This window comes from Tasmannia lanceolata, unplaced genomic scaffold (genome assembly GCF_043159265.1).
Source record: "Tasmannia lanceolata isolate RefF3 unplaced genomic scaffold, GAP_Taslan_0.1 ptg000002l, whole genome shotgun sequence".
Taxonomy (NCBI): domain Eukaryota; kingdom Viridiplantae; phylum Streptophyta; class Magnoliopsida; order Canellales; family Winteraceae; genus Tasmannia; species Tasmannia lanceolata.
This window is the reverse complement of record NW_027518679.1, coordinates 41,641,002-41,660,418: the sequence shown is the minus strand read 5'-3', so window position 1 is coordinate 41,660,418 and position 19,417 is coordinate 41,641,002. Positions and strand designations below refer to the sequence as shown.

Below are 19,417 nucleotides of genomic sequence, written 5' to 3'. Positions count from 1 at the left end.
TAGGGTTTAAAGGAAATCCAATATCAGATTTGGTGAACTACATTAGAATATGTTCAGAAATAGCAAGAGTACTATAAAAAGGAAAAGAAATTTGCATAGATTACTAGCCAATCATAAGACAAAAGGTCTCTTTACATTAATCTTGCATCCTTAAAGAAGTACAACTTCATCCCTGTCGCACCACGGGAGTTTTCCCTGAAGTTACAACATTTGGAATATATAATACAAAATAGAGAACACTTAGTAAGCCCTGAATTCATATAACAAGAAGTATATATCATGTCCTTATTGACTTCCGGCGTTTGCCTATAAAGCTTAGATGGTGCAGAAAATCATTATCAGAACCAGAAAATAACATCGGCCTCTTCATCATACACGAGCTAACAGTGCTTGAAAAATTCAAAATTGATGTAGAACTTGTCTGAGATGGGCTCAAAGAGCTTTAAACCAGAAAATTCGGATTTACAATTGGGTTTGGAGTATATGCTGCATTATCATTACCTTTAATAGAAACAGATGGGATTTGGGACAACTGTATAGGTGGCGGATTTTGCCACTGAGGAAGAGGCCCTGCAATAAGAAGCGTCTGTAACAATGGTCCTGCGCCCATTACAGCCTGCAATAGTTTCCCTTTCTCAGGCAATGGTTTCATCATAGCATACTTATCAATTATGGGCAGATTATGCAGCTCTATATTATAAACTCCATCAAAGAATGAGTCCACAGGAGAGGCGGAGACATAGGAATGGTGATTATAGGTTTCTGATAAACTATTAGATTCAGTGATGCTTGAATTTCCTTTGATTGTTCTGATTGTTGGGTTCTCAGGTTGGGGATTTGGAAGGGAATTATAGATTTGTGTTGTGCTTGACTGTGACAATTTGTTTAGTAATCTCTGTAACTGACATTTTGCTTCATCTCTTTCTTCGAAGGTTAGTTTCAATAGCTGAAGCAACTGATTCATCTTCTCTTCACTCCTTTTACTCTCGTCTTTCACAGACATCTGAATTGATTCAAGCTCCAAAGTAGTGCAAAGAAGTGAATGCTTCAATTCGTCGAGACTAGTCTGGACCAAGTAAATGGGTTAGAGAGAATTAAGGTGTCTGTCTTGTATACAAATCATTAGATGACTGCAAAAATGTAGTTTATAGTCGAAGATATGATCTGGTAACATGACAAAGGAAATAAAAAAAAAAAGTAGCAATTTTTCAGAGGGTTGATAAATGCATCTACATGTGTTCATACTTCAGAGTAATCCAGAGTCCCTAAACCACATTCCAAAACTATTACTTTTAATTGAAAAAAGAAAAAAATCCCTTGCACTTTCCTCCTTCCTAAAAAATCACGCGGGTTTACACTATAGTTTCAACTTCAAGACTCTCAAGACTCTCCGAGTCGACTTCCTTTTATTGTGGCCACGTTCTGATCTAAGTACATGTTTTGCCTACAAAGTTAGTCGAAACTCCTTTGTCTTTTCCGAGTTATGACGTGTCATGCCGAGTCAACTAGGATTTGCTTTGTCCATGTTTTTGACCCGCATCCGTGTTTTGAAACATTGGTTCACACAGCTCTTTGGATCCCACAATTTAACCAACAACCATAAATGCAAATCACTATATCTTCAGAACTCGGAAGAACAAGAAAATAATCTACATTGAGTTCAGTCTCATTCATACCATTTCTTTTTTCATTGATTGCAATAAGTAGAAGAAAATGACTTCGGGTTTGCCTCTTTTCTGAGAATATGTTGGGCTATTTATTAAAACAGTTTTCTGAAAGATCAGAAGTTTCTGTCAAAAGCCAGAAATATTTACTCATAGTTCAACCAAAACACACATGATTCTGAACTAAAGATTACAAGAAATAAAACATTCATGGGCACATGCTTAAACCAAAGTCATTTCAACAAAAATAAACATTTATGGACACATGCTTAAAGAAGCCAAGGTTTTAAATTTCGGTTTCGGTACCCATTTCGGCGAAATCCGAAATTTGGTATTTTTGGTCCGAAATTTCCTCTAACATTTTTTTTTTAAAAAAAAATGGCATTTCCTCTAAATTTCGGATCGAAATTACAAACCGAAATTTCGGCCGAAATTTGGAATTTAGCGAAATTTCAAATTTCGGGAAATTTCAGTTTCGGTCCCCACCGAAATCCGAAATTTTGGATTTTGGCCGAAATTTAAAACGATGCTTAAACCGAAGTCATTTTAACATTTAATAATTCAAACCCATTTCCTTCACTTGCAAAATAATCACCCACTTACCTGAATTCTGAAAAATCATGGGTTTTAAACACCTTCACAAATTTCAATAAATACCCATAAATTCTCACTTACCTGAATTCTGAAAAATCATGGGTTTTAAACACCTTCTGGAAAGATCACAAATTTCAATAAATACCCATAAATTCTAACTCAAAATCCTACAACAATAACAATATCTCAGTCATTAAACATTACAAAACATGCAAATGGCATAATATGCAAATGATAAAGCAATAAGTTATCATGAAAAGGGTGGAAACCTACAAAGCAAACTGCAAAAGTGCCTCTCAAAAGGAAAACTCTGACAAATACCCATAAACATATATGTGAAGCGGCAGATAAAGCTCAAGATCCCAAACCCAGATGATAAAAACCAACAAAACCCATTACCCAAAATGTGGAATGAAATTATCCTAAACCTACCAGCTGGTAACTCCAAGGTGGTCCTTCCATTCCCTTCTTTTCAAAACCCTAGGATTCTCACACATCTCAAGAACAGTGATCTTTTAACCCTTCTTATGAGGGTTTTCACATACTTCTAGAAAGCTAATCCACGTCAATAATTTAAAAGAAAAAGGAACGTAAATCAGCTTATATAGAAACTTGACATTTTGCTGTATGTAAAAACCCTTGCCTAGAAAAACCCTTTTCTGCAAAAGGCAAGTTTGACACACCTCTCTAGTTTTCTAAAATCACTGTAAGGAAAAAGAAATGTCTGTTTTCTAATATGTGAACATGAGCTGGTCTGATACACAGTCTATATATACTGCTTTTACCTATCTATGAATTATCCAATGGAAATGGATTAGAAGTCATGGTCAAAAGATCTATTTCTTATCAATCAAACAAAAAAAAAGATCTTTTCCTTTTTTCACCTGTGAGAAAAGATAAAACCATGGGGGATCTTTTGGAAAGAATAGTTTGTGTACGGAAAAGTCAATTGTTATTAACAAATTAACAATAGGGAAGTGATATATCCATTCCCTTTTTTACTTGGTACAGCCCCTTCTAATGTACCTATAGACAAGCTATAAATTACGACCGGAATCTGAAATTTTGGATTTTGGTGAAGAACAAAACCGAAACGCACCGAAACCGAAATTTTGGGAATTTCGGCTGAAATTTCAGCTCAAAGAAACGATTTTTCGGGACTTTCTACCGGATTTCGTCCGAAATTTCGGTTTCAGCCGTGGCCGAAATTTATACCAATACCGAAATTTAAAACCACTCTTATGGATACTCTTTACATTATAAGGGATTGTTGCGGTTAAAAAATGAGCGATTGTGTCATTTTCCTAAAGGCCCATTGGATACCTCATATTTTGTATTTGGATTTGGAATTGAGTCTTCGATACAAAATGAATAGATGTGCCAGCTCATGTTGAGGGAGACAAAGAGGGAACCGTGTAATTCTTGCTGCAGAGGAGAGGTTGAGGAGCCAAGAGGGTGAAGGAGCCTGTTAGATCAGTGGATTTCCAATTTCTTATTTCCACAGCTTTTTAGGAAATCTGATTTTTTCACTGTCACTCGCTGAATTGGAAATTCAAGAATTTGATCGGGATCCAAATGTCAACGCAATAAGGACTGCAAATGTGAGAATTCCAAATCAAAATCTTCTCGGCATCCAAACGGGCCAACAATATTTCAATGCAATACACCGAATTTCTGACTTTTGCCTTTGTTGCATTCTCTTTCGGGTCCGATACTTGAAGCATTATAATATGGAATTTTGCAGTAAACAAAAAATTAAAATGAGTTAGAGATGAACCCCATTTTCTAATTCTACTAGATTGCCTGTGAACTGCCAAAGAAAACTGAAATAAACCATCGTAGAGTTGACGCATATCTTTATTCCATTTTATATTTTTTTGCTTTCAATATTTTACTACTTTTTATAGAGAAATCCGATAAAACCTCTGTAAAACCATGAGAAAAAAACTGTTGTCTTCAGGAGGAAACCGGAATATTTCATACTTTGATTGCAGACAAGCGGTTTCGGTACTCATGGATATTTTTTTAATCCCTGTACATTATTCTTTTGTTTGATCCTTTTTAAATTCATGGGTTCTATTTCTGTTTAGAAACGGACAAGAACTGTTTGGATATGTAAATAATTTGGGTCATGTTCAATGGATGTCAGCTTTTCTAAGCTCCCATGAAATAATCCTTGAAAGTGAACCTTTCCTTTTACTACTAGAGAAATGACAGACTGAAGGGCACCCTTGCAAAAATCAACTTCAAGAGCGCCCCTATTGGTTAATTGCTGCAAAGTGTGAGCAGAAAAAAGTGGAAACCGTATTGACTTTGGAGATGGAGTACAACTTTTTTACGTTGTGGCCCATCAAATGAATGGTTTGAATCATCCGATAAAGTTTACCCCAGTACTTTTCGACTTCACACCCACACAACATATGTAATCTCTTTCAAATATGTAAACTGTACCAATATTTGAATAAGATTGCAAATTTTCAATCTGATGTATGGAGTCAGCTCTGTTTGGTTGCAGGTATTTACCTCGTAGAGTAGTGGGGTAAGCAGTCAACAGGGAGGAGACAAGCGTTGGATTTACCTGGAACTTAATTGAGAGATAAGTGAGAGAAAGAAAGAAAGAAAGAGAGAGAAGAAACATCATCCGTATCGCTGGGATTTCATCGGGAGTAGACCTACAGGGATTTCAATACTTTATTGGCAACCAAACAAGGGTGGCACCTAAATATCAAACAAAACCCATAAGTCATCCCAACTTTTGTGCAACCAAATAGAGAGATCCTTTCTTTTTCTCTTTTGTCTTAACTTCCGTCTTTACCAGGCCGACCAACCCCATGTGAACCTCCAAATTAAATATATCTATCTCAACGATTAAATCTAACGGGGCAACTTGTTACCAACGCACGCGAGTCCCTCTCCTTTTCTTTCCTTATCCTTTTGACCTTATTTTGTTTGGATTTTAGAAAGTTAGGTAAAAAAATCCCCAAAAACGTCTTTGTTTTAGCGAGTCTAGTGGTTGTCTTATTATTAAGGCACATGGGGTGGGAAATGTATGGATTTTAGAATGTTTGGCTGTCTTCTTATGTGGACACATCATGGCTTTGTTCAAAGTCTATGGTCATCCAAATGGCGGTCTTGTCACTAGTCCAACACGGCATGGACCCCTATCAGGCAATAACGATAGACTAGACATGCCAATGACATTCAATTGAACTGGACGGTGAGATGGATCCTATGGATCTAAACACTAATTTTAACCCTAAGACCCTATTTGTTTTGGATTTTGAGAAGAACACTAAGTTCAAAACTGATTATTGGACTCACAATTGGTTCTCAAAATCTAAAACAAACACAGCCGTAAGGTTAAAACATTGGTTCTCGATATCAAAGGACGATATCAAAGGAACGAGGGCATGAATCTTGGGTGATCCAACTTTGAGAAAACGCGTGTTACTCTATGGTTTTGAAACATAAAAAGGAACAAAACTTACCGGAAGCCTTTCATGTCTTTTTCTTATGCTTTAACATTGTCCTCTCTTGGTTTTCTCCTTCTCCACAACCAACCGGTGATGACTACTTCCTCTTCTATTTTGTCGTGGATTGCAAAGAGATGGACGCAGAAAAGTTCTGTTCAATCCTGAACCCGAGAGCCTCTTCTTATACATGTTTGAGGGAAGGAATGTGATTCTTCATCACCTTTTCAAATGACTCTTTCATTGTTTACACCCCTTTCGGTTAACCAAAAATAACCTCCAACTTGATGAGGGTTGTTGATCTTGTTAATGCCATATTGACGGTTAGAATTATTTCCTTACATTCTTCTACTTAGCCAGCAAAGACCTTTGTGCCATACATAAGAATAATTAATTGATTAGCAAAGAAAACTAAGTCTTATTGATTGGGATAATATTGAAAATTTTATTAAAAATTTGATTCCTTTCCGATATTGGTCTAAACGGTATCAAATGCTAGAAATTTTAGAAATCATGACTGATTACCCTGACGAATTCCAGTGCCTAACCAATACTAGAATCGGAATCGACATTCTATTTACTTGGAATAAGAATGGAATGTGATGCTGGTTGTGAATGTAAACATGCTGTGAATGTGGATGTAAACAGGTTGTGAATGTAAATAGGTTTTGAATGTGGACTCGAAGGTTGTATGTATAGTTTGTGAATGTAAACAGGTGTGATTGTAAACAGATGTATTGAACAGATTGGATGTAAACATGTTGTGAAAGTAAACAGATTGTGAATGTACACAAGTCTTGGGATTTTAATTCTTTCTTTTTTAAATTGCTGGCAATTTGTTTAAAAAATTATTAATTTAATTTTACTAACGGCAACGGTCTTATTCGCCGGTAAAGCAGTTTGAATTCAACGTGCCACTTTTATCGGCGGTCAGAACCGTCTGTGTAGCCATGACAGATTACGGGTAGTCATGACTCATGAACGCTAGAGAATGTATAGATTCAGCAATTCAACCGGCTCTATAGAGACAATATATACACTGGCGGTCCTGTATATCCGCTGATAAAAGTGGATCGCCCCTAATCCGCTGGTGTATGTTTTACCTGCGGATAACAAGATTTTTACCCGGTAAAAACCCATTTTCATGTAGTGTCCTCTTTCTTCCCCAACTATTGTTTCACAATCACGGCATCTTAACCGGTATTTCCAGACGCACCCCACCACCTTCGCCAGAGCGACTCCACTTAATTATTAAAACTACCAACCCCCAAGAGGCTAATGCCTCCACCAATTAGATGGCGGATTTGCAGAGAGAAGCTTGATTCATGTGATTGGGATTTTGCAGCCATATTTGCATAATCATTGCGGTTGGCAATATTATAATTTGTAAGGTCTATAGTGAAAGGGTTATAGTAAAAAAACTACTACTGATTAGATTATTTTAATCATCTAATTAATAAACTTTTGCTCAATGAAAGTAGACCTTTTTCCCTTCTCCCGGATGTAAACAAACACATGATTCTTGTACATTCATTTTGGAAACGGAACACGAACCGATTTCAGCAATCAAATCCGGCCCGATAAGAGTGTGAGTGATGATTCCACATCTCGAGTCAGCATCTTCGACCCGCTGTTGCCAAACCTCCTCAATAATTAGGTGTTGCCCCCTATTAGTAAGGTTGGTGCAGTTGATATTGGCTTATTTTTGTGATTCGTTACATAATTCAAGTGGTTATGGCATTGATATTAGAAAAATGCCGACTCAATGTGCCAACCTTGTGAGTTGTTGGCATGGTTGGTGCAATAAGTGGGCCTATCACTCATGTTTGAGGTGGACCCACAAGTTGTGTCAGACATAGGTGGCACTGAAATAAAATTGATTTGGTTTTGGTACTCTAATGACCACCTTGTTTTATTTTATTTTTTTCCTATATAGTAACAAATGATTGTAGTTTGCATTAAAAAAAATCTCACAAATGACCAAGGTTTTGAAGGTACGATACATTGAGATACCTATTAGAGACAAAGCTTGCAAAATGAATGATTTTTAACCTTGAACCATAGCTTAGAGGTGTGCTGCTGAGTGCGTTCCTTGAAGATAGTTGGCACATTCCAATTGTGCGAGGGATTTCATGACACTATCAATGGAATTCAACCAAGACATGTTCAATCTGAATGATTTGGTTTGAAGTACCAATCATGATTAGTGTACTTGAGTCTCCCTTAATTATCTAAATGAACTTAAAAAACATTAAGTCCCACCTAAATTTATATAGAATTTAGAGGCCCAGAGAGTTATCTCTAGAACTATATCTTTCTGATTTGGTAATCTTAAATCAGTACGAAGCAATCCAATATCGGCAAACCTAAGAGTGGGGAGTAAATCAGAGGATAAGATAGTCAGAGGACACTTAGTAGGATAAGTCTATATCAAATTAACTTGGTTAAAAAACATTCATTCATTTAGATGGGCCAATATAGGGATATATCGACCGATATTTTAATAACATTCCAGATTATTTTCCATATGACGAGTGCATAATATGTGTGTGTGTGTGTCGGGCCAATATATCATGAAACTATGAACATGCACAAAACTATAAGATCCAAGAACTCTCTGGAGAACAAAGTTGTGTTTGATCAGACCAACTCATTACCATAGAATCTACCATAAAATCATAGATCCAATTGGAGGCTGCTAATGTAGGAAAATACCCTTCATATTGTAAATGAATATGAAGCTCATATTAATCCCTTTGTTTCAAGTGAATAAATTGTATAGATGCACACTAATAGTGGACTGAACATTCTAATTCTCTCCCAAATTCTAATTATGTACATTATAGGCTGGACATAGGACACTCTGGACCATTCGATTCCAAATGTATTGTGACCCAAAAACTGAAGGTAGATCCGAAGAACACTGATCGAATAGGATACGACTGATAAGGGGTATGAACTAATCGCGACCTATATACATGGTTTAAAATTTTGGTTTCGGAACTAGTTTTGGACCCCTGAAATTTCGAAATTTCGGTCGAAATCCAGTACAACAAAGAAAAGCCTATTTTATTCAATATTAAATTTCGGCCGAAATTATTGTCAAATATTTTTTTTTAAAAAAAAAACAGGTTTTTTGGTTGAAATTTTCGCCAGAAATTCAGAAATTTCGGCCGAAATAAAATACCGTTTCGGATAAGTGTCATTTCGGTGTCGGCCTCCACCCGGTCGAAATTTAAAACCATGGCTATACATAGGTTAATCTTATCCGAAAAAATAATGGGTGATGGGAATTTATTTGGATTTAAAATGTTAAGGCAACACTAAATAAATCAGGAATAATGGAATATTGTAGAACTTAGGTCGGTGACATTTTATTTGTCTATTTGAAGCTTATCTTTTCCACCTAGACCACTTAACAATCACGTTCCAAATAGTTTAATTGCTTAAAAAAAGGCATTAATCAGACATTAGGTAGTGCTCACCCTATTTAATAAAAGTGGATTAGACAAACGAAACATGTGACAGCTGAGGCTAGGGCCAAGATGATGACACGTGTCAGAAGATAAGTCTTACGTATCACCCCATATCTTCCAAGATAGGGTTTTGGATGAGAAGAGAGGAGACCATTGACTTGATTTTTCCAAGTTTTTTTATATATATTTTGTTAAATGACTAAAATACCCCTCACCTTTAGAAACTATTCCCCTGATTCACGTTATGAAATGCCCGTGTATAAGTTGCCCATACAGGAAAATATTGTACTTTTTCACACGTTAGGAAAAGGGAATGGATTGATCGCCGATTTTATGACGACTTGTTTTTTTTGAAAGCTACAGCGGAGGCGTGGTCGGCGATTTGGCGGGCGCCAACTGGATCCAGAGCACGGAGAATGAGGATCGGCCGGTACTTTAAAAAGGGAAATAAGAAAAAGACTTTATATAGAATGTAAATATTATGGTACTGAGATCCCCACCAACATGTTTTGATAACGGCACTGCTCAGTCCATTGGGAAGTGGCATAATCATCACCCCCTTTTTTTACCTGGGCCAGCCCTCTCTACTGTATTTATGCCCATGGTTTTAAATTTCGTCCGAAAATCTCAGTTGGGACCGAAACCGAAATTTGCCTAAATTGGTTTTTTATTAAATAAAAATAATATTATTCCGAAATTTTGGAATGAATAAAATAAGACTTTTTTTTTTAATTACCGGATTTCGGCAGAAAATTCGGTTTCGGTGAGGTCCGAAACGCATACTGAAACCTTGTTTATGACTACCCTTCTACGAGATAAGCTGGTGGCCAAAGAAAGAAAAAAAGGGGCGGATATATCATTTCCCTTGTACATTATGTAAAGCATGAAGGGCCCACCAGCATGATGTTACTAGTATGTGACTGCATCAACATCTTTCACTTAGATGGACACCACCCTAGAACACCGGATCATGCTACAGTTATGCAAGATCATGATAATGTCTAGGGGATGGGCCCAAATCAAGGAAGAATTGTGGTATTGTGGGCTCCAAAATACTGTTAATATGAACAATGGAGATTCAAGAATCCAATCAATTTGGTGGTCATCAGTCTTCACAGCTACTTCCATTAGCAATGTAAAATGGGTGGGTAAAACAAATTTCAGGCCCATAAGTTAAAAAATGGAAAAGCTGGGCTCACATTTTTGTTTTACGCTCATTTCATATGTAATATGTTGATAGGATGTTGAGTTATTAAATCATACGTGAAAAGCTAATTAAAAATGTGATAAAATATTATGAGATGTGTCATTACTCTAAAAACAAAGCTTTAAAATCTCTAAGTCGGTTAGCATATTCCAAAATTCCTCGCCCGTTGTGGTTCCCACCAATCTCAGGTGGGGCCAAAGCCGCAGTTCAAATCATGTGGTCGGCGAACCGACCAATCTGTACGTCGATTTACTTATCGATTATTGGACGAAGCAATTGTAGCCATACACGTGGCAAGCTTAGAACGAATCGGAGGCCCGCCCCTAAATACTCTAGATTACCGACAATTGGATACGAGAAAAGGTCCTCGCACTTTTCCTCAAAAGAGTAGTTACCAGTAAACCGGCATTAGCCGGTTCTAAAGCCGTTATCTTAGTTATAAAAAACCCTGAACGAGGGCAAGAGTAAGAAGAAGAGGAGGAACTGAGCAAAGAAGAAGAAGAAGAAGGAGAAGAAGAAGAAGATTAAGATAAAACAAAATGCCAGTTTCAAGAATAGCAGTTGGATCACCGGGTGAGGCGACCCACCCCGACACTCTGAAAGCGGCTCTCGCAGAATTCATCTCAATGATTATCTTTGTTTTTGCCGGCGAAGGCTCCGGCATGGCGTTCAGTATGATCTCAATCAAATTCATCCATTTTCATATTCTATTCATTTTTGTTTTCAATTTAGACTTGAACCCGGTTCTTGTAATTGAGCTGGATTTAGACCGTCATGAGACAGATTAGTTTTACGCTACTGATGATCCTGTCGTGATAGTAATTCAACCCAGTTCTTGTAATTGAGAATTTGAAGAGGTTATTAGTTTATTTTTATTTATTTTTGCTTGTGTTTTTTGGTTTTTTTAAATTCGACAGGTAAGCTCACGAGTAATGGATCGACAACTCCAGCAGGCCTAGTTGCGGCCGCATTGGCCCATGCCTTTGCACTTTTTGTGGCGGTTTCTGTCGGAGCAAACATTTCCGGCGGGCATGTAAATCCAGCGGTGACATTCGGTGCCTTTTTGGGCGGGAACATTACCTTGTTGAGGGGAATTTTTTATTGGATCGCGCAGTTGCTCGGATCCGTTGTTGCTTGCTTGCTTCTTAAGTTCGCCACTGGCGGATTGGTAAGATGATCACATAAAAAATAGCCCAATTCATCAATCTATTGATGGAGGGTTCAATTTTGATCTCTTGATGCTCATTTGTGATTGATTTTCTATTTGAAGATCACATGTAAAATAACCCAATTCATCTATTTATTGATGGAGGGCTCAATTTTGATCTCTCCATCCTCATTGGTGATTGATTTTCTATTTGAAGATCACATATAAAATAACCAAATTCATCTATCTATTGATGGTGGGCTAAATTTTGATCACTTGATTCTCAATTGTGATTTGATTTTCTATTTGATCTATCACAGGAAACATCGGCTTTCTCCCTATCAACAGATGTGAGTGTGTGGAACGCTCTAGTGTTCGAGATCGTGATGACATTTGGCCTAGTGTACACCGTCTATGCCACGGCTGTGGACCCCAAGAAGGGGAACTTGGGCGTGATCGCACCCATTGCCATTGGTTTCATTGTGGGTGCGAACATTTTAGCAGGTGGGGCCTTTGATGGTGCATCCATGAACCCGGCTGTCTCATTTGGGCCCGCGGTGGTCAGCTGGACATGGACTAACCATTGGGTGTACTGGCTCGGGCCACTGGTGGGGGCTGCCATTGCTGCCTTAGTCTATGACATCATTTTCATTGGTCAGGGTACGCATGAACAACTCCCCACCACTGATTACTAGAGATCTGGGTCTCCTATTTTGTCTCCATGAAGGAATCTCTTTGTTTTTTCCCTTCTATCATTTGAAGGAATGGTGTTGTTTGGGTCCTCTGTTTTGTCTGTCTTTAAGAAGTGGGTCTCTGTTTTGGTGTTGTTTCAGTTCTTGGAATTGGGATTGGAGAAAGTTGGGTTTGTCGAATATGTGATTCTCTAATGTTTTGTTGCAATTGAAGCAAGGTCATGTATTTCCCATGAAGTGTTTTTCTGTAATGTTTTATTGCATTTAAAACAAAGCCATGCGAGCTTTCTTCTCTCTCTCTCTAAAAACTGTATCAAGTGATATGGCTGGGAATTCCTATCTTTCTTTTATTTTGTTCTCTTTGGCAAACTGTAGGATTTCACAAGCTAGCTGTTCTCCTTGTTGTTTCTATCTTGGCAGTATTTATCTTGGTATTATTTCTGTTGAATGAAGTGGGTGGGAGAGATTTGGCTTTGTTGGCTGGATTTGTATTGTTTTCTTAGGTTGTGTTTGGCTGCACAAGAGTAAGGATGGCTTAGTGGTTTTGCTTGGCATTTGGGTGTCACGTCAACAAAACTCCTTGTCAGGTTGCCAGTATACCATTGAAATCCTTAGACTCCAAGGGATGTCTCCTGGTTAATCATTGTATATCTGCTGATGTGTCACCCTTGTCCTCTCCCTATAATATCTAAGCCCAAAACCACAAATGGTGAAATTTCGGAATGATGCCTAGTCCTTCTTTCTCTCTTTCACCTCTCTCCTCTCTCTATATTGGTAATGTATTCTTCAAAGTATGTTCCAGGCAAATCCAATGCTTGTCTTTTTCGTGTTGACAACTTGTTCCACTACTCTCAGTCTATGTCTAGACATGTGACATGAGTGGTTGAGACATGTGAGAGAAGAATGGGCCCACATGAACATGTCCAAGTTGTGTTGGTGATAAAGATAGAGGGGTGATCTCAGAGGGGATGCGTGACACAGAAACGTGTTAAAAGCCACCATCACATGCTACATGTGCCATCATGATATTAATTAGTAGGCCCTAGTTATTGTCGACTTCTAAGTTCTGAGATCCAAGAAAGAGAACTGGTTTGAGCTCTCTTTCTAATAAAGAGTTGTATGTAGGTTTCCCTTTATTGAAAACTATGTTTCAATCAAAATCATGATCATCGAGGCGTGATTGTGTGTGGGATTTCCCCTCTTGCCTTGCATGTGCTTTAATTCTTTTCATTTGTGGGCAAGCTGGGGTTTGGCAGACCCTACACTAGTGAAGATGTCATTTAGGGACCTGAGGGCCACTTTTTCACAAATGAAGTGGTAATCAATCTCTATGTGTTTTATTTGAACATGTAGCGTATGATTTATCGTCACATGAAGCTATGAAACATTGACATAGAGTAGTCCCATGCCATGAGGGCGAGGACTGGAACGGGATGTGGTCCCACCCTACAGAAAGAATTTGATCCAACCCCATTATGTAATAGGGCCAATTTCAGTGAGAAGGATTGAGGTCACTCTCCTCTCACAGTTCTCCGTAACCTGCTTGTGAGCAAAACCATGCACCTATATGGTTAAGCCCACATCAAAGGGGGCACATGAAAGTGGCTATCCGGTCCTGGTGCAAGATTTCAACACCAAGAAAATTTTGCCAACTATAAAAACCGCTTTTCTAACTTCATTCAAATTTGGGTCTCACGTGATTTCAAATCCATGAGGAATGTTTTAGTAGAGTACTGCAACCTCATTGTATTACAATGACGCACAACCACTACGGTATATTGCGGGTCTATCCAGTAACGCATTTTTTTTATTGTTGTACATGAACAATAAAAAATTACATATTGCCCATGAAAACATAGAATTTATATTGTTTGTGTGGCCGTAGAGTACAGTAGTTTTCAAAAAGTAAAATATGGCCCACTTCATAAGATGATGCAAACCATTCATTTGTTGGGCTACAAAGTAAATAGGTTGGGTCACACAAGGTGAATAGGTTGTGCCTCAAAAATCATTTCCCTAGGATGACCCTAACCTTCCTTTCTATAGAGGTTTCCTTGAGTTATTGTATCATCTGTTTGGCCTTAGGTGAACCCGAACCTAACCCGACTCCAACCCGACCCGATTTCGGGTTAGATGGGTTGGGTTAGGGTTGAGAGATTTAGGGGTGGGTTGGGTTAGGGTTGACCATCCCAATCCGAGGATCGGATTCGGTTGGGTTAGGGTTGAGGGAATGCTATCTTGGGTTGGGTTACTGTTGGCCTCAACCCGATCCAAGCCGACTCGAGTTACACCCCTTGATAGAGATGAAGAAATCACCATACGAGTAGAGAGCAAGATACAGGGAGACATCGGGTTGGACCTATAGCTCAATTCGTTGAGGTTGTATATCAACTTTGAGGTCGTAGGTTCAATCCCAGCTAACCTACAAAAAAAAGAGAGAGGATACATAGCAATGAATAAGACGCTTTCATTTTAGAATTTTAATTTTAAGGGAAATGTATCCTACAAACATATTTTGATATTTGAGCAAATCCAGCTGTCTTTTCTTCTTTAGTTGGCTCGTGAGAGCTTTTTGGGAAATGTAATAACCTTTTGACATCTCTTTAAATACTAAAAGGCGAGATGGTTTTTGAAAGGGCGGTGATATCCCCCCTCCCCTCCCCGCGGATGGATCCCTCTGTTTGGTTGCCGGGTTTTTTTTGGTTCATGGGATTTATGTGGGAGAAAAAAAATCCCAGAAGATTGGTGGGGAAAAAAAAAATCCCAGGAGATTGGAGGGGAAAAAAGAGAGTCCTAGAAGTATCCCGGTAAAATAAAAATCCCATATTTGGTTGACCGGACTATGGTGGGAAAAAAAAAAAACTTTATTTGGTTGCTTGAACGGTTGGGAAGAAAAAAAATTCTTCTCAAGCTTATTTTTGGTTCCTGAGATTATTTTGGGATGGGATGAAAAGGCAATCATTACAAGAGTGGGATTAAAAAAATTCACCACACAAGCAATCATTACAAGAGTGGGATTAAAAAATTTCTAGTGCTAAAAGGCAACCAAACATGGGATGGGACCAAAATTTTACTAAAACTTCCTAGGACAAAAATTTTACTGCAACCAAACAGAATTGTTAACTTTTATGCTTTTGGAGTTAACTTAGGGCTGCAACTCGAGCCGGCTTTTACCCGACCCGCATCGACCCGACCCGAAAATAGCCTGGGTTGGTTCAGGTTTCATGGGTTTCGGGTCGAGCCGGGTTGAGCATTCAAAAGCCCGCATGAATCTCGGGTCGAGCCGGGTTTGAAGGGGCCCGACCCGAGTTACATAAGTTATAGTATGTACATTTTTTTCTATTGTTAGTTAAAAGTTAAAAGTGAAAACCCACGCACCCACTGTTATTGTATGTGAGTGTAATTTCTGCTTCTATGAGTTGAATTGATTCAAGTGTTTGATTCAGCATTGTTTGTTTGTAATTACAGCATTGTTTGATTACATCATTGTTTGATTCAAGTGTAATGTGAGTGTAATTTTTGCTTCTATGAGTTGAGTTGCCTTGCCAAACAAGAATTTTCCTTAAAAAATTGCATCAACGTGAAAAAACCCGACCCGACCCGAGATATTTCTCGGGTAGGGTTGGGTTCTCCAAAACCCGACCCGACCGACCTGAGTTGCAGCCCTAAGTTAACTCTTGCTTCTCCACGCCTTCATAAAAGTTAACGAAAACTATTAGGGGGGGGGGGGATATCACTGCCGGAAAATATAAAAAATGGTTGTGCTGATAGTATGATTTTATACGAAAGTTTATTACTTATTTGAATTTATGAAGAGATGAGCATTGTTTATAAAACTGGCTTAAGTTTTGGTTGAGTATTTTAGTCAATCCCCTAGGAAAGTAGGTGGTGTTTTGATAATTCCAAAACAACGGGTAGTTTTTTAAGAACACATGGTTCTTAAAAATCCACCACCACAAGAATAAAACCAAAATAGGAGTGTGCAGAACACTAAGGCCATCTTTTATAAAACAAACAAGGGGCGGATATATCACTTCCCATGTTTTTTAATATTTTCTTTTAGGGAAATGATTTCAGCGCTCCAATGTTTTGATAAGCATGCGCTCACTTGTTTGTCGTGTAGTGTTTAAAGGGTTTTAAGAAGAGCTTTGAGAACCGTAATATCCTCTGACATCCTTTAAATGCTACATGACAAACAGGTGGAGCACATGTTTGTCAAAACACTAGAGCGCAGAAATCATTTCCCATTCTTTTATTCTCTTTGTAGTATCAATTTTCCTACGCGCAAGAACACCAAGGCCATCTTTTGCTACCATGATTTTTTTTTTTCATGGAATATTTGCTTACCCTCAGTGTGCAGCCCTTGTTCTAGGCGTAGACATTGACTTATTTCCATGGTAGTCACCGGCATAAGTGGAGAAATTAAAGTCCATAAGAGAAAGCTTCGACTTGCCTTGCCTACCTTCATTTTTTTCTAACTCTGTTTCTGTTTTATCTTTCTGTACCTACTTTGATTATTTGCGTCCCCACTATTCGATCATTCACCATACAAATTTGTCTCACCATGACTGAGTGAGGAAAGGGTATGAAAAAGCCTGGAAAGTAAGGAAACAAAATTCTCCACCCAAAATATAATTGATTTTTTCCTTATTTTTTAGGACTTCTCTTACCTCCCATTTTTCCAACTCTATTTCTATTTTATCTTTGTGTATCTTACTTCGATTATTTGCGTCTCCACTATTTGATCATTACCATACAAATTTGTCCCACCATGACTGAGTGAGGAGAGCCGCAGAGGGTATGAAAAGCCTGAAAAGTAAGGAAACAAAAAACTCCACCCAAAATGTAATTGATTTTTTCCTTGGTTTTTAGGACTTCTCATACCTCCCATTTTTCCAACGCCATTTCTATTTTATCTTCACATTCTTACTTGGATTGAGCGGTGGAAACTACCAAGCTGGAGTGTGTAACAAGTGCATAATGTCCACTGGAGCGTCCGTGGATTTTATCATCAACTTGATGAATTAATTTCAGGATATAGGACTTTCCTATTATAACAGGTTGTTCAAAAGGATCTCCTGTTCTTCCATCAAATATTCTGCTTTTTCCCGGATACTCGGGTTCAAATACCCACGGATTTGCTGTTTGCTTACTGGCTATAGATATCCCTTCAACACAACATAGGTCATCGAAAGGATCTCGGACGACCCACCAAAGCACGAAAGCCAGGATCTTTCAGAAAATGGATTCCTATTCGAAGAGTGCATAACCGCATGGATAAGCTCACACCGTTTCTTCCTCACTTTCCCCTCTTTCTTCCGTTTCTTCCGTTTCTTTCAGTTTCTTAGTGACAATAGGCGACGGTATTCTGCCTAAATAGTAGACACAGATGTTTTTCTCTACTTTTTAGAGATCTCTAATGCCCTCTCCACTCCTACCAACTCATGTCTCTCCCTCATCCTCATCCTCCTCCCTTACAATGGGGCCAAAGAATATTCTTTTTCTTTGTGATCAAACATTACCTTTACAAATACATGAACACTTACTCCATGTTTTGGCAACCATGAAATTTTTTTTCAAGAAACATTAGCTGACCAAGTGTTGAGAGAGGGGCACCGATGGAGGAAGAGGGAGAGAATTGACAAGGCACGAGTGATGAGACGGTGTGGAGTGGTTGAAAAATATAGAACACAAAAAGAAAGTCTGTTTTGAGTAGTTTATTTTCCTTGTTTTCAGCCACTTCTGACCTTCTCCTCACTCATGCCCTTTCAATTCTCTACCTCTCCCACCCTCCTTGCCCTTCCACCACGTACTTGATAAACTGATATTCCATTGAAAATGCTTTCATAGCTGCCAAACATGGCCTTAAGAATGTGAATTTTATATGACTACATTTAAAATAATAAACTGTGTATCCCATTCTTTGTGGGCAGACCCCTAATATTTTAAATCGACTCTCTCTCTCTCTCTCTCTCACACACACACACACACACCCACACAGAGCACTGCCCTATATGGGGGTCGATTTAAGATCACTACACAGATCAGAAATGGAGCTGAGCGAGGATCGGATTCTGAGACTTGAAACAACTCGGCACTTGCATCGGCAAAATCACTCCTGCGACTTGACCATTCCCGATGATCGCCCTAGACAGTGTTCATCTTTCACAGATAACTGATGTACTAAGTTTCTAAAAAAAGTAAGCATACGACATACAAAAAGCTCCTGCCCGGATGTGGTATCCTAACCATCCAACATCCATTCCATCCCCATTGTCCATTGAGCCTGGGTCCTCTCAGAGTAAAGAGAGATGAAAGTTTCTCCCAGACGAGTGAGGTCGAATTCCATATTCTCTTTGACACGACAAGGAACTCGCCCGAGTCGATAAGGTTTTTCTTAGCCGCGTTCCGCGTTGCACACATCCACGTTCTGCGTTTTGCCCTTTAGAGTCAATAAAAACTCCTTTGATGCTCTCGAGTTATGACCTCATTAACTGCGTTCTTGGCCGCGTCTGCACCGAGTTGACAATGATTTTTCTTCTCCGCGTTCCGCGTCACATCCGCGTTTTTAAACACTAGAGAGGAAGATACCGGGAGACATGGGGTTGGGGCTATAGCTCAATTTGTTGAGGTTATTTTTATATAAACTTTGAGGTCGTACTGTTGTAGGTTCAATCTCAGCTTACCTAAAAAAAAGGATACATGGGAACAAACAAGACGCTTTCATTTTAGAATTTAAGGAAGGGAAATGTTATCCGCACAAACATATTTTGATATTTGCACAAATCCAGCTGTCTTTTCTCCTTTAATTGGCTCGGGAGAGCTTTTAGGGAAATGTAATAACCTTTTGACAGCTCTTTAAATACTTAAGACAAGATGATGTGTGGAAATATCAAAATGTGGTTGTGCTGATAGTACGATTTTATACCAAAGTTTATTACTTGATTTGAATTTATAAAGAGATGAGTGCATGTTGAGCAATGATAGATACAAGGGCCTTCTTTATACAAGGCTAAAGTCGGTTGCGAAACTGAATTCGGTTGCATTTAATGATGTGGATCTATTCAAGGGCCCTTCCCTGGCCCTTGCATAAAGAGAGCCTTGCATCTATCATTCCTCTTGTTTATAAAACTGACATAAGTTTTGGGTGAGTATTTTTTGTCAATC

At 38.5% G+C, this 19,417-nt stretch overlaps 2 protein-coding genes across 2 annotated transcripts; one reads left to right on the top strand and one right to left on the bottom strand.

The window, feature by feature from the left end:
* Positions 1 to 69: 69 nt before the first annotated feature.
* LOC143884948 (uncharacterized) lies at positions 70 to 2,982 on the bottom strand. The gene is made up of 2 exons (XM_077388832.1): positions 2,691 to 2,982; positions 70 to 1,066 (listed from the first exon to the last, which is right to left on the bottom strand). The coding sequence occupies exons 1-2, from the start codon at positions 2,718 to 2,720 to the stop codon at positions 443 to 445; spliced, it is 654 nt and encodes a 217-aa protein (XP_077244947.1). The 5' UTR covers positions 2,721 to 2,982; the 3' UTR covers positions 70 to 442.
* A 7,886-nt stretch (positions 2,983 to 10,868) lies between these two features.
* On the top strand, positions 10,869 to 12,544 carry LOC143873070 (aquaporin TIP1-2). The gene is made up of 3 exons (XM_077376784.1): positions 10,869 to 11,083; positions 11,329 to 11,579; positions 11,879 to 12,544. The coding sequence occupies exons 1-3, from the start codon at positions 10,951 to 10,953 to the stop codon at positions 12,251 to 12,253; spliced, it is 759 nt and encodes a 252-aa protein (XP_077232899.1). The 5' UTR covers positions 10,869 to 10,950; the 3' UTR covers positions 12,254 to 12,544.
* Positions 12,545 to 19,417: the final 6,873 nt, after the last annotated feature.

Bases quoted from the DNA above. Each gene is read 5' to 3' on its own strand.
- LOC143884948 (XM_077388832.1), bottom strand. From the start codon at position 2,720: ATGGAAGGACCACCTTGGAGTTACCAGCTG. The intron at 1,067-2,690 runs GTAGGTTTAGGA...TACTTGGTCCAG, and splicing joins CACCTTGGAGTTACCAGCTG to ACTAGTCTCGACGAATTGAA.
- LOC143873070 (XM_077376784.1), top strand. From the start codon at position 10,951: ATGCCAGTTTCAAGAATAGCAGTTGGATCACCGGGTGAGGCGACCCAC. The intron at 11,084-11,328 runs GTATGATCTCAA...TAAATTCGACAG, and splicing joins AGGCTCCGGCATGGCGTTCA to GTAAGCTCACGAGTAATGGA. The intron at 11,580-11,878 runs GTAAGATGATCA...GATCTATCACAG, and splicing joins AGTTCGCCACTGGCGGATTG to GAAACATCGGCTTTCTCCCT.